Source organism: Aythya ferina (genome assembly GCF_964211825.1).
Source record: "Aythya ferina genome assembly, chromosome: 10".
NCBI lineage: Eukaryota > Metazoa > Chordata > Aves > Anseriformes > Anatidae > Aythya > Aythya ferina.
The window spans coordinates 4,887,540-4,901,987 of record NC_140306.1 but is presented as its reverse complement, the minus strand read 5'-3'; the positions used below and the strand labels follow the sequence as shown (position 1 = coordinate 4,901,987).

Here is a 14,448-nt window from a genome sequence, read left to right as displayed (position 1 = left end):
GAATAAATAAATTTTTAATTATAAAATGATGCTGTATCATACATTATTAATAATAACCAACAATGTGTAATACATGTTTATGTATGAATCCATTAGGAAGATGAACTAATATATATCAGTCCTAAAAGAATGTCCTAATTTGTCCTGTGTTTGTGAATGGGGAAAATCCATGTTTAAAGCAATTAGGGGTTTATAAAAGCATTGCATTGAAAGTGGATAAAGCATTGAGTACGCTTGGCACTTAGGAATTCTCTTGTTGTCTATGGCAAAGGAGGAGACCCTTTTTTGCCCTTTATTATTGTACAATCAGTATGGTACAGATATACAGACCTCCAGGGTGGGAGCAGCATGATGCACATAGTCCTGGTTGGCAAACACTCTGGTTATTTTTGTTATTAATAATAAAAAAAAAAAAATCTCCTTTGTACTCTGCCATTTTCCTTCCAGGCAATTTTCAGGAATTGTGTCTAATATTTTCCTATTAGCGATAGCAAACTTCAGATATCTCCATGGCAAGTTCCAGGCATTCACCAGTCTCATGGCAGGACTCAAAAAGGCTGCAATCAATGTCACAGTCACAGTTGCAGTCGTTGTTGGAGTGGTCTTCGTTGGAAGTCTGGTAGTATCTATTGGATGGACAACAGGTATCTGTCAGCCAATGTTCACAGGTATCAGGCAGCATTATAAGAAAGTCCCAAAACTGGCAGAACAAGCAGGCCAGGATAAGTGTTGCGCATTCATCTAAGAAAAAGGAAAAGCAGCAAGACATAAGAAAAAGGGCCTGCTTGATTACCCACGTTTAGGCTACTGTGACTACGCAGAAATGAGATCAATGCTTTCATTTGATTCTATGGAAGTATTTCTTACGTTGTTTGTCCTGGGGGAAAAAATAGAGTGACATGAAAATAGTAAAATAATTTGGGTAAAAATGTTCTGGGGAGGTGAAGAGCAGAGGAGCAAGTGTTCTTGAACTGCTTGGGCAATGAGACAAAAGTTTGGAAAATAGTATCAGCTAGGACGTCTGTGTGGAGACAGCGAGTATTCCCCAGACTCTGGCTGCCTATGGCAAAAACTTTCTGTTCTGTTCTATTCATTCCTCTCAAAAATCAATTAATTACTACCCACAGTTCAAACAACAGCATCTGGGGAATGTGCCTCGGAGTGCAGCAGGGCTCTGAGCAGGTGTGAGATTCTGACTGTGTGAATCTCGTTGGAGCGCAAAGACCCAAACCTTTCAAATTTTTTTCCCTCCTTGTTTTTTGGAAAAGAAAAATGCCTTCAACAATATGAATGTCTTTTCATTGGTTCTTTCAGGAAAGCATATGGTTATAACCGCATTCCTTGCCCTAGAATGACTAACTGTGAACTCATTCAACTGCATTGGTTCTGTTGTGGCATTTTCTGTCTCACGTAACATAAAGTTCACTGCCAGGAAGTTTCCAGAATTACGCTTTTTTTTTTTCTTTCTTTTTGAAGAAAGCTTTCTTGATAAAAAAAAACAAAATTAAGAAATCATGCCAATGTCTTTATATTTATATACATGTATATATAAAGCAGCTATAGCAGGTAGCAAGAATGAATAACGTGATTGAACTTCTTTCTAAGTAGCATATCATCACCAATGTTATCAATTTTAATACTTATTTAAATATGTCAAGATCTATTTGAGTTCAGACAAGCACAACTAACTTCTAAGTCAGTTCTGTTGAATAAGAATGACTGGATTTTGGTGATACTTAGTAAATTCATGCTTATATTTTTTTCTAAGTAAATGAACTGAAATAATTATAAAATTGAAACATTTTATAAGGTGACACTGCTGCATTTAATTGTATGAAATTTACAGTGTAGAAAATGTAATCATTTTATCCAGTAGTCCATGGTGTAATTAAGACTATTCTTCTTAAGTATCTTATGTTTATGAAATTTCCTTCCTATACCTTTCCATTTTTTTTTCTCTCCAAAGATCTGTTTTCTAATAACATTTTTTTCCTGAATGCGTTAGCCATAATGGTGCTTATGTAATCTTAAGAGAATAGATACAATTCTTAGGACCTCATCCAGGAAAGGGAGCACACAAAAAGCACAAGATTTTAATAATAAAGTAATGTTTCAGCACAGAGTCTGTGATGTGCAGTAAAGATGCTTTTAAATTCCCATCAGAGCACACACCATGAACTGTGATAATGGATGTAACACATTTCAAAAAATCTGCATGTGTGAGGCTTTTTTTTGTCCTGTTTTAAGTGGGGTAATGTATATAAATAATAGATATTAGCAATTAAACATCCATTCCTATGCATTCATTTATATATTTGAAAATAAATTAGCCACAAACTGCATAAAAGGAGATGCAATCTCCTGTTTTCTCCTCTGTTTTCCCTGCTGTTTGCGAAAAGGCATTATTGCATTTATCTCGGTGAGAACAATGACCTCAGCTCTCGTTCTCTACATTAGTAGATTAATTACCACAAAAGAAGAACTTCTAATAATTTTGCTAGCCTGCCTCATCTCTAAATTTTCCTGTTCTTGTCTGGTGACTGTCAGTTCACTCTCTGCTCAGACAGATGAAGCTCTGTATGAGCCTGGTCCAAAATTCACTCGTGCCACTGGGGTCACCCCAGCGAGGCCTATGAGCTTTGGATCTGCTCCCCTCTCAGCAAGTCCATGATTTCTTCAGCTATTGCTCTGCTTTCAGAGGTTCTCCATGCATCAGCGAGCAAGATTTAGCCTTGTGTGTGTGAAATAAGCAGTAACTTGTCAGAGTAGAGTGAGCAGAGTATGCAGTGACAATCACAAATCTGGCTTCCTTTGGTTCTCTTGGCTTCCATCCAGCCCTTAACATTATTAATTGAGCACAGCTTGTTTTTTTGTTAATTTCCTTCACTTTTAGCTTTCTAAGGAGTACAAAATCTGTTATTTGCATCACATGGTACTCACCTGTGTGCGATTGAGGGGCTTGATCCAATAGTCAGTAAACTTAGAAAATAGTGTCTGGACTAGGGGATGAGTCCCTTAAATGGAATAAATACTTCATGGCCTTAATTGAAATTAAATGCATTCTAATAGATGTACCAGAGACATTCCTTTTATTATGGGATCAGTGTTACAATAGAGACAGTAATGGTTCCTTGAAAGCATTGCAGTTTATTGTGATGATCTGTATTTAGAAGTTCTTAATTTGGGGATCATTAATATGAAATGCATGATAGAACCCAACTCTACTTTATGTAAGATACTAAGCCATTATTGCAAAAGGCATACGTGAGAAACAAAAAAATGATTCACAGAAGCACTTTTTCCCATACCCATGTGAATAACCAGGAATAGCTCCTCGGGTGCTGGTACTCAGCATAATTTCACTAAAATCAGGGTTGGTACAGCATTTACATGACCAGGAGTCATGGCCCATGGTCTGTAATGGGCACAACCAGTTCTCTTCCTTTTCTCTTGGTTAGGCTATTGTCTATGAAAGTCTAATAAAAAATAATGCAAACATTCTGCTCCTTTACTTGTGCTCTTTTGCAATAAAAAGGCTCAGCTTCCTTTCTGAAAAGGTAACAATGATTAATATTCCCAGAGCAAATTGCTTTAGCAATATGTAGTGTTCATGTGGAAAAAAAATGCACTTGAGCTACTGGGGCTCTGCTGCAGTTCTGGTTTGTAGGTACCTTTCATAATGCTTTGTTTTCAAGTATGTTTTTTCAAAATGCAGACCATACTGAGCTAACCCAAAGTCCTGTCCACGTATATCCACCTTGCTCAGTCATCAGAAACAGTTTTCTACAGAATCATGGCAGAGCTTGAAGAGATCTCCTCATTTTGACCAACTACGTGAGTTTTGCAGCGTAGGCAGTAGAGGAGAGATTTAGGAGAGATTTGGTGGTGGACCAGCAGAATGGCAGGGTTGGATGTAATGGTCCATACAACTGCATATGTAAAAAGTCCTTATAGGACATGTCCAGCCCACAAAACACACCATCTGTTCATCAACCACAGCAGCTGCTGCAATAGCAAAAGCAATAGCCCCTGCTGTTGGGAAGAAGTAGGCCCATGTTTGACACTTTAAACTGATATTGACATTAGTAGCTCCGTGCAAACACTGCTTACAAAGGTACAAAAGCTCCATTGCACAACAGCTCCATAGGCTCTAAGTTCTTCTGTGAATTTAGTATCACTGACAATTTAAGATAATAATCTACAGATTCTCATGTATCATAAAATGTGTCTACAAGGTAACTTGGTACTGCTTTTGACTATGGTCTTGAATCTCCTATTCAGCATGTAAGCATTTATTTCAAGGTAGGTACACATAGTGCTCTTGAAATGGATGTTTAGAAATGAGCTTAAATGCAATGTGTGTTATCAAACATACCATCGCTGTCTCTCTGACGTACTGATGCATCATCTTCGATGTAGGTGAACTCTCTGCATTTCTCCAGGGAAGCAATGGATGATCTGCTCGCATTTGACAATTTCTTCTCATTTTTGGTTTCCTTTGATGAAGCATCTGCGATGCTGAATTCTGCGACAGTACTCATAACAATACTTCTCACAGGCTTTTCATCTGCATGCTTTTCATTTATAAGCTGGTTATCTGGTGGGATTAAGAGAAAAAAGACTTGTTTGTGATACTAAGGCAAAGATCTGAAGGAATAACATATGCAGAATTTCCAAGCCTACAGGTGTTTACTTCCGAGGCCTAACCCTATTTATCTGACAATTTCAGTCTCTTTGGAGAAGTTTATTCATAGAACAAGTATTTATATATTTGCACCCCTAATTTTCTGTTAAACCCAGGGGGTTTATAGGCTAGGGTGACTACTCAGTTCCATAGGGCGGGTTCAGGTGAGGTAGGAGAACAGAACTATCGGCTCAGTTGAAATCCATTTGGAGTGTGATCTCCCAGTTGCAATTTGTGACATGCAAGAAAGCCAAAACAATTATTTTTCAACAGCAGCTCGTTTCCCTAAATTTACAGCCAGCATTGTGTGTGTAGGTGGTACCTAGATGCAGATGTACCAGCTTGCCATGGTTCGTAGTCTTGTTGCAAAGCAAGCCAGATGGTCTCTCTTTAACATCCTGATTCGTTATTTCGTAATTTCTTCCCCACTTGTGTTGTTGGCCTGGAAGTCAACTAGAAGATGGGATCCTCCACATGCTGTCAGTGTGCCAGAGAGGCAGCTCTAAAATGAGAGGGAGAGCTTACTTTTAAGCCTCAACTAGGGGAAAGGTTAAGAAGAGTTCTGAGCTCAATTTGCTCTTGAAGAACTTCTCAGGAACAGATAAACATGGGTAGATAAACAGTTTCATTTATTCTCCAAAGTGATCAAGAGGCCAAGAAACACAGTCATTCTTTCTACTGCTGGGATGATAAAACCTCGTCAGTTCTTATCTACAGCTGATTAACTCCTGCACCTCACATCAAGCACAGCCTCACTTTTTATCTTACTTAAATCTTGTGATACGCTTGCTCTTAAGCTATATACAGAAAATCAATCTTTACAAACACCTCAGTTTTGCAAACATTGCTTTCTGATGGGAGCAGTGAGTGCTCAAAAGCAGCTGGTCTGTGTTCTGCTGCAAGGAGCTAGAAGAGAGATCCTGCATCTCTCTTGTTTTTCAGATACCTTTGACACCTGCTGTATATTAAAGAAAAGCCAATAAAAGATTGATAGAGTGTGAAATTGCAGTTGTGTCCACTTGTAGCCAAAAGGAGGATATTTGGATGGGATGAGTGGATTGCAAAATAAGTGAAAATTCTGCCTAGTGGGGGGAAGCAGTTTGAGTATAACTGGTATCTGTAGAGAGTCTAGTGGAGGCAACCCAGGTGGTGATGGGTCTGGAGTACCTGATGTAAGAGAAGAAGCTGAGGGAGCTGGACTTGTTTGACCTGGAGAAGAGAAGGCAGAGGTCAGTGCTAGATACTGTTTTCTTCTTCTGGAAAGCACTGGAACAGGCCCTGGTGAAGCTGGAAATTATGCTCAAGCAGGCAAGTCCCCAGCAACCTGCTCTTACTGCAGTTAGCCCTGGTTTGAGGAAGAGGCCAGATGAGATGACTTCCAGAGGTCCCTTCCAATCATAATTTTTCTATGGTTCCACTTACAGAATGAGCGAACAATTTGTTTAAACTATTATCCATAGTCAGATTTCATGCTATTTTAGATCATCTTCATGTGGTGAAATTTCTAGAAGTGGAAAAACTGGGTAAAGGTTAGCGGAGTAATACGATTGAAGAGGATGAGAGGAAATAGTAAGCTATTATTTTCATTTAAAGTCATTGTCATAAGAATGTTTGTTGGCAGGTGTTTGGCAGGGTTGTTAACTTCTAGGAATGACAAGGTCTGATGTGAAGGAAACAGTTTCCCCTGTCCTGCAGAGTTTATGGGGTGGCCTTAGGGAAGGGGTGACTGGTGGGATAGAAAGAAAGGGAAGTAAGACAGTGGTGGCACAGAAAGGAGTCTTGGAAACCTACAGCTGTCAGGTTTTGTGAGCGTTATGAGGATGGAACGCCCCAGGTGAGCCTTGGGAAGGGCAGGAGAGGCAGTGGCTCCTCTGGGTGGGAGGCAGCAGTGCAAAGGCTGTAGGTTGCACATTTGCATGTAAAAAAACAGTGTCCTGGACAAAGCACATCTGTGATTTTGCTTGGCTATAAAAATTTGGCAGTGGCTTTTCCCTCAGAGTAAGTAAATATAGCTTTTTTTTTTCCTCTCTGACTTCTTGTCTAGACTCTTAAACCAAAAATGTGAAAATTCATGAGTTTTGGATGTATTTACTTATAGGTACAGTAACCACTATTTTCCAGCATTTATAAATCAATGACATATCACAATTTTCCCTGCGCTTTCATTCAATAACACGACATCTCCAGGAAAGGCTGTGCTAATTGAAGTAGCAGGGATCTGGAGGAAGCAGTGTCCTGCTCGTGCATCGTTTTTATTGGATAATAATTGATTTGTGGGTCCAAAAGGCACGTGCCCCACCTGGTATTCAGGTGCCAATCTTACAAATGGATCTTGCTTGTCCAGGCTGAGAGCCATACATGGGCTGAGCAGACGAATACACACGGGTCGGATTGAATGGTCTGTGCAAGAATGGCATTTTCTATCATTTCCCCCTTTCAAAATTGGCCCTAAAGTCTAATCTGGATATATTTTAAATTGCAATATATCTGTTCAGTTTCCCATTTTTGCCACAATACAATGGTCCACAGAAAGCATTTAAGCATTCAACAAATGAGACTGAAAAAAATCAGACGGAAGTAATCAGTAAATGCCAGACTAACATTTACTGTATCCACCGACTTCTACTATTCATGCTTCGAGTCAATTTTTATTCTTGAAGTGCTGTTGAAGAGAAATCAAAACCAGAAATAGAAAGGCATAGACATAACCTGAATTTTTCAATACAGCACCATCAAACAAAAGGGTAACAAAAGCTGTCATTCAAGGACTCTTCTGTTTGTTAAAGCATACTACATCTTTGAAAATACAGTGCATTTTAGTGTCAGACTCTTAGTTTGAAAAGCTCCCTTTAAGTAATGTTATACTTGTCTTGTACAGCTAGATCAAGTCTTCACGCAATCACCGTAACAAGCAACTTGCTATGACAAGCGAGATCCTTGCTTCCAGAAAACAGTGCGAGAGAGGCTAAAGCAGTGTACAATTATAGGTCTCCATTTCATTTTTATGCAATTACCTTCAGTTCAGCTGTTGGTCCATCTACATTATGTCTTTTATCAATTTAATGTTTGCACAAAGTGTCTAAAGAAATAAAGATTATGCTAGACCAGCATAAAAAAAAAAAGTGGTTAGCATTTTTTTTTTCTATTTTATAGTTTGTTGCTGCATGGAACAGTAATAGGTTGTGGGATTGGAACAAATAAGTGGAGCCAAATAGGCTTTAAATATATATTATGTACAACTGATTATTTATGATTACTTTTAAATGAGAATGCAGGAGAATTAAATTACAATTAGAGATGGGCAGGAGGTCAGACTTTGTTACTGTCTTCTAATAGCCTGTGTCCACAGTTTCACATGCCCACAAAGACCTGCTTTTAACATGCAGAAATCATCCACTGAACTTAATTAGAAGGGGAAAAATAGGTAATTGTGATGAAAAAAGCTGAGACTATTCAGTATTAGTAAGACTGTTAGAGGTAGGCAGAGGTAAACACCCTTAGTGTACCATTTTTAAAGTGTTTTCTGGAGTAGCAACTTTCTTCCTTAGCTGGGGAAGTTGGAGCTTGCCTTGACTGTTGTTGCAGAGCACTGGGATTGCTTTCCTATGTTTCCCGTGTAAAGACGTAAAGACAGAGATGGAAATTTTATGTGAGTATAGAGACTTTTTTTTCTTTTTTTTTTTTTTTTTTAAGCGAGGTGAATTCAAGACAGTAGTGTCTTGAATTGGATTGCAGCCAGGTAATGCTGTAGGAGGGCAGTTGCCTCTGAGAGAGAAGGAAAGGGAAGGAACTGATCTATCGCCCTGTGTAGGACTCGTACACATCTTGCAGCAAAGGACGTGTGTGTCTGTGGCTCTACTCGCCACTGACATTTGTTCCCAGGCTGCTCTGGCTATGGCCCCTTGCCTTGCGCTCCTGTGGCAAAGAGTCCCGAGGTTTAATGGTGAATTCTGTGGGAAACTCTGGCAGTTTAGGACGTGTAACTTCTTAATTTCACCTTAAGGCATCTTCATGTATCAGTGCAGAGAAAGCACCAAAGGAACGCGGGGCTGATCTCCCTGCCATTCCTTATCCCACGTACTGCTGTCACTGCCTGTCTATTTAATATCTCGCGTGCTCATCACTCGAAGAGCTGAGTGCCATGTCCGTTCAGTCCAGAGATGGAACCGGGAGAGCTACATCAGACCTGATGGGTGATAACTTGTAAGCTTAAAGGCTTGAACTGAACTCACTTGGTTTGAAAAGACTCGTAGCAAAATAAAACCCAAGCCCCAGGTTTGGATGGGTGTTTTTAAAAGAAAAAAAAAAAAAAAAAGAGGAAGGAAAAAAAAAAAAGAAAGAAACTTTTGGTAACCAGTCTAAAGGACACAATTTGTTCTTTAAGTAATAATAAATTATAATTTACAGCAGTGGGAATGCACACATAGTGCAATATGTGCGCAGGGACAGCAGCTTACCTGGGCAGTTCTCGGTGCTCAGCGTCACCCTGGGGAGCACTGGGAGAGTCAGGGAGCTGGTGCAGCTGTCTTGGTGGAAAAACAACACAACAGTACAGAGGCACACTGTAAATAAACATGGTTCAGCACACAAATCACCACCAGCCATTGAAAGTAAGTAATCTACTTTAAAAGTTGTTGCTCTGGGGAGAAATAGAGGCAAGCATGCGTCCTTGGGAGGGGAGGTTACAGTGGAATGTACGCTTTTTTGATATCTATGCCTTGCTTTGATAAAATAACCCAAAAGAAAAATTGATAAGAGAGAGAGTTTTAGCTGAGGAGATGGGACAGAGGATCACTGTCAGGAGCAGAAGTTCCCATTTGGAGTAGATACAGAAAGTTTTGGGGCTGGACATTTTGCAATGAACTGTGAGGCATCATCCATGCCCAAGCACCCCAGAAACCTTAAATAAAGTTCCCAAATGGTCAGCAAAGGAAGGGAGAGGAAAATGCACCTCCAAACACCAGCCTCCACGGCTTAGCTGTCTTGCACAAGATGCCCAAGGCCCTCCTGTGGGTGCTGAGCTACGTTTGCCACCTGCACAGGGCTTGGAGGATTAAATCCCATTTCCTTCTCCCTCCTGGGATCAGATAGGCAAAGTGGGATGGGGTGGTTTATTTTTGCTATAGGGAAACAGGAAATGGTACACAAGGCTACAAATATATACTGGGCTTCATGTGGCATCACGAACTTGTGCAAGTGCTTCTCTTCTGATTTACGATGATGGACTGGTAATTCACAGAAGCTTTGGGTTTACCTTTTAAATTTTTTTTCTTTTGCAGTACCAAAGCTAATGGTGCAATCCCCGAAGGGGGCATTTTATCAATAGTGAATTTTTGACCTCATTGCATACGTTTTAACTTCATGAATTAGTGACCCAGCTGACTGTAAAGCCTTCTATAGGCTTATTATAAATCTATCACAGGACTAGCAAAAAATTTTGGCCCAGATCCTAAACTCTGACGGGCATGTGTTGATGGACTGCATACCGAGCACTTCCACTAATATTTCTTGCTAATTATACCATATATTAAAAAAAAATGAATGAAGCCAATGTTTATATGCGGCTTTAACTGCTTTTGATATAGGAAAGCAACACAATCCCTAATAAATTTTCACCTTCAACATTTCTATTCATTATAATTTTTACCATGATGAATGAAGTTAGAACGGGAGAGGGAGGGGGTTCATCTTGAAATCTGTTCAGTGAATGACTGAATTCACTTCCCTTCCCTGACTCGCGTTGAGGAAGGAGGGAACAGATGGACACAGGAAGAAGAGGGAGGCGAGCATGGAATGAAGGAGATGGGCGAGGAACAGATGGAATCGGGGGAAAGCTAAGGGAAGAGTCAGGAAGGATGGAAGGAATGTTTTCCATTTGACCTTGAGCTGAAATGAAGATCTGCATGTACCTTGGGGCAGCTACGTATTGCTTTGGGATGCATCCTTTTTTCCCTCAGTGGCACTTGCTCCTCAAAGTCCTGAGGGCTGAGCCAGCAGTCCAGGAGATTCACAGGACTGTACCCTACATTTTCTTAAGGAGACAGCTGCTGCAGGTGGGCATCACTGCTGTGTTCAAGCCCCCTTGGCAATGGCAGAGGAGAAATGAATGCAAACCCAGTGCCCAAAGTGAGTTGGGAAGTGGAAGTCTCTTAGGCATCCCAGCCAGACCAGGAATTGGAGCTTATGATTTTGAAGAGGTATCCTGCACCCTGTTTGCTGCTAGATGGCCAAAATATTCAAAATGATTTATGATTTTATTTGCTTAAAATAAGACATACGAGATGGCCTGATTTTCGGAATATGCTGAGCATCTGCGCTTTGAGGTGTATTGAATTATATAGTCCAAATCACTAGTAAGTCCTGGAAAATCTTGAGTATATTCTTAATTCTATTAAATTGCCTGCACTGGTTCTGGCTTTGCTAGCTGAAAAATGGAAGAGGTGAAAGTTAAATATTGGCCATGTGTGTCATTCCCTTTGAAGAAAATGGGAGCCATGTGCACTCACCTAACAGCAAAGTTTGGCCCCAACTATGATTTCACAGCTGGGCCCTAACTTCAGGAATGCCAAAGCACTAAATGATTCAATTGGAGTAATCTGATCAATGCTGTATTTTTGTTCTGAATTTAAATTGCACACACAGCAAGAGCAGAGTTAGTTTTCTTCTCACTCAAAATCACTTTTCTCTGCAGAATTGATAACATAAACATGAAGTTTTGCTCTCGTCACACAAATAAGTGAAATGGAAGAAAACGTATGTCAAGTAAAATGCACAACATTACGTCCTTTTTACTTTTTGGAGGCTGTTTAAGAAAATGGCTTCATTAATTTTGACTGAATAAAAGGTTCCTTTAAGGGATTTCAATAGGTGACATGAAAAATGTTAATACGAATGATCAAGACAATGGAGGTTAAAACTGTTTTGAAAATATGTTTCTTTTATGGATCTCAGCTGTTGGAAGAGTTACAGAATAAATATACGGTAGTGCTGACATTCGGTGCTGTTTCATCTTAGCAAAAGAGTTTTTAATAAAGAAAATTCTTTTCAAGGAATGCTTTCTGCAGCCAGTCTTCAAAAAGAGGTTTTCCCCCCTCCTAGTTTAATAAAATTAAAGTAATTTATGTCATATTGATATGTCGATATGTTTTTCAATAAACTTTTTAACAGAGATTTAAAAAAAAAATTCTCTTCACTTTAAAAATTATAATTATATGTCTTCCTCCCACTTTGAAAATGGCACAAGGTGCTCATTTGCAGAGCTCTACTGTTCAAATCTTCACTGAGAATAGAAATGTCATGACTCAGTTAACAATGCTTTATTATTCACATTGATCTTTTTTTATAGTGTTCTTTATCTCAAAAACATTGTAAATCAGATATCTTCCTCCCACTCTTTTGTTCATTTGCAAATTTTTATTATTCTAGTTTAAAAAAGCAATGGAGTGTCAAGAGTCAGTGTATATTGTTTATGCTCTTTTTTGCTTTAAAATTACTTTTAACTATTAAAAAGTGAAGGTGTACAGCTGGGGGGGAGGGGGCTGGGGTGGATTTAAAGATGCTTAAAAAAGAATTGAAAGGATCAGTGTGAATTGTTTTAACGGACTTTGCAAAAAAAAAAAAAAGGGGGGGGGGACCAAAAAATACGAAAAGGTTTTTATGTGCAAATTGAAAAGTGCCTGTTGCATCAGACATCATCATCTGCATTAGACACCAGACATAATTCATGCTCACAACGAACATAATAGCAGAACTCACAGGTGCTTTTGTGCTTTTGTGCAAACCATCACAGGATGGTTTGCAGGTGCCTGCCCAGAGCCCCGCGCTCTTTGCGCTCTGCATCAGAGCTTGGTGCCAGGCCCTCCAGAGCCCTCAGTTGATATGCCCTGGATTATCACTGGATTTTCACAGGAACTTCACAGCTTTGGTATGAATTTCAGCAGAAATGTAACCTCAGCAGGTTGTGCGGGGCAGGATGCAGGATACAGCCATCCTCTGGGAGAGTTGTGCCAGAGCCCCCAGGGTTTCTTTCTACACCAGATCTTCCAATTCTGCTTCAGACACTGTTTTCCTTCTTACCAAATTTTGCTTCGCATCTCTATTCATGTCCTGGTTGTTGGGAATGTATATAAAAATTCCTTATAGTAATTGAGGCTCTGCCAGTGAGCAGCCGGACCCTGTGGTGTTTCACATACACCTCTATGTGCTGAGGGAGCAGCAACTTCTAAAGCTGAATTTAAGCCCCAGATTACCCTTTCATTTCTTCTGGGTGGTGTGGCATATTATTGCAAAACTTTTGTAAAGAGAAATAAAGTCTCTGTTCTATATTATCTTTTATTTTCTCTCTCTTTTTTTTTTTTTTTTGCTCTTATTACAAATGATTTTTTTTTTCCACCTAACACTCTCTGCAATTAAATTTGGAAAGAACTTTAATTTTTTGGTTTTATTTTTGGTAAGCTCTTTCTAATGAGAAGCGGAAATCTTAGAGGCAACTCCAGGCAGAATTTGAGAACTTGAAAAGACAGTGCGGTGACTTTCTTTAATGTCCCATGGTCTTTGTCACCCGTGTCACTTCCTGAATGACACTGAAGTTATTTGCCTGGAGTTTATTCCCAAAGCAGGTGTTATACAGAGCTATGGTCACAAAGATATCCTCACAGCATTAATGCCAAAGGAGCTCTGAGGCTGTCAGCATGCTGGTGGGGGTAAATGCCATCAAAGCAGCATGTTTTCTTAAAATACACCCAGAGAGTTTAAGCACTGTCAAAAAGAGCTGCAAATCACTGAAGATGCAGCATTTAATATAGAAGGGTCTTTAAAGCTCTGCTCTTGGTAAATTGGCATGTGATAGTATATAACTATAAAAAAACATGCCTTCTAATAAGTTATAAAAACTTTTCTTTTTTCTTTAAATACAATGATGAGTGGCAATCTGTGAGAGTCATGTCTTCTAGACTTTCATAGCAAAAACCCCGATTTACATGGTAACTGCTCTGCTCCCAGCATTAAATACACTCATCTCATTTTGCAGTGGAAGGATGTTTTTAAAACTGCAGCCTACCACTAATCCTGAATAGTGTAGGAGAGACCAGTGAAATTCAAGATGTCTCTCCCTGTGTATATTAACTTGTTTGGAACAAAATAGTGTTCTTGGAAACCATGAATCTTATGGCAGAAGAAAGTTTCCTTCATGACTGTGCTCCAAAGGTTTCCGAACAGCTGCTTGATCATTTGGGTGCATGAAATATTAGGTTCAGCCTGGTCACGAGCAAGCACTTAATTTCTTCTCACCATGGCACCTTCACTGTGGTCATTTCTGCCTGGCTTTGTAATATTGGCAAGTGCAATGCTAGCACAATGTCTTCATTGTACAGGCTTTCAGAGGAGAGCTGCAGAGTTCCTGAAATCTCAGTGAAATGCCAAACTCTCCCTACCACCAGCTGTTTGTCCGGTTTTATAAGAAACTGTACTCCCAAGGAGTTTTGCTAGTGCCTGATGTGAGCGGTGGCCACTGGGCCATGCACAAGGACCAAAGGGTTGGTTGGGCAACCTGCAGGGCACTGAGCTTGCCAAAGGCTGATGGGCAGCATCGCTCAGCTGCCTGACACGGGGCGGGTGAGAGCACCCACTGGAGTTGCTCATCTCCCTCCTCAGTGCTTCCTCACATCAAAAGTCTCACAGGTGGACAACCCCTTCTAAACAAGGAGGTCACAGCGCAGGCCCTGAGAGGAAAAACTGGGTGTAAATGAGATGGAAGAGATGTCACC

At 39.9% G+C, this 14,448-nt stretch overlaps 1 protein-coding gene across 3 annotated transcripts in view; it reads right to left on the bottom strand.

The window, feature by feature from the left end:
* Window positions 1-248: 248 nt before the first annotated feature.
* The window catches only part of MDFIC2 (MyoD family inhibitor domain containing 2), a 40,912-nt gene continuing 26,712 nt past the window's right edge, over window positions 249-14,448 (bottom strand). Inside the window, exons 4-6 of one of the 3 annotated variants that reach the window (XM_084530725.1) lie at window positions 9,142-9,210; window positions 4,376-4,597; window positions 249-741 (exon numbers count right to left, since the gene is read on the bottom strand). In XM_084530725.1, the coding sequence (XP_084386851.1) occupies window positions 482-741; window positions 4,376-4,597; window positions 9,142-9,210 (551 nt within the window). In that variant the 3' untranslated portion in view covers window positions 249-481. Of the gene's footprint in view, window positions 742-4,375; window positions 4,598-9,141; window positions 9,247-14,448 lie in introns of all 3 variants that reach the window. The other 2 variants (XM_084530726.1, XM_084530724.1) reach the window with 2 other exon arrangements.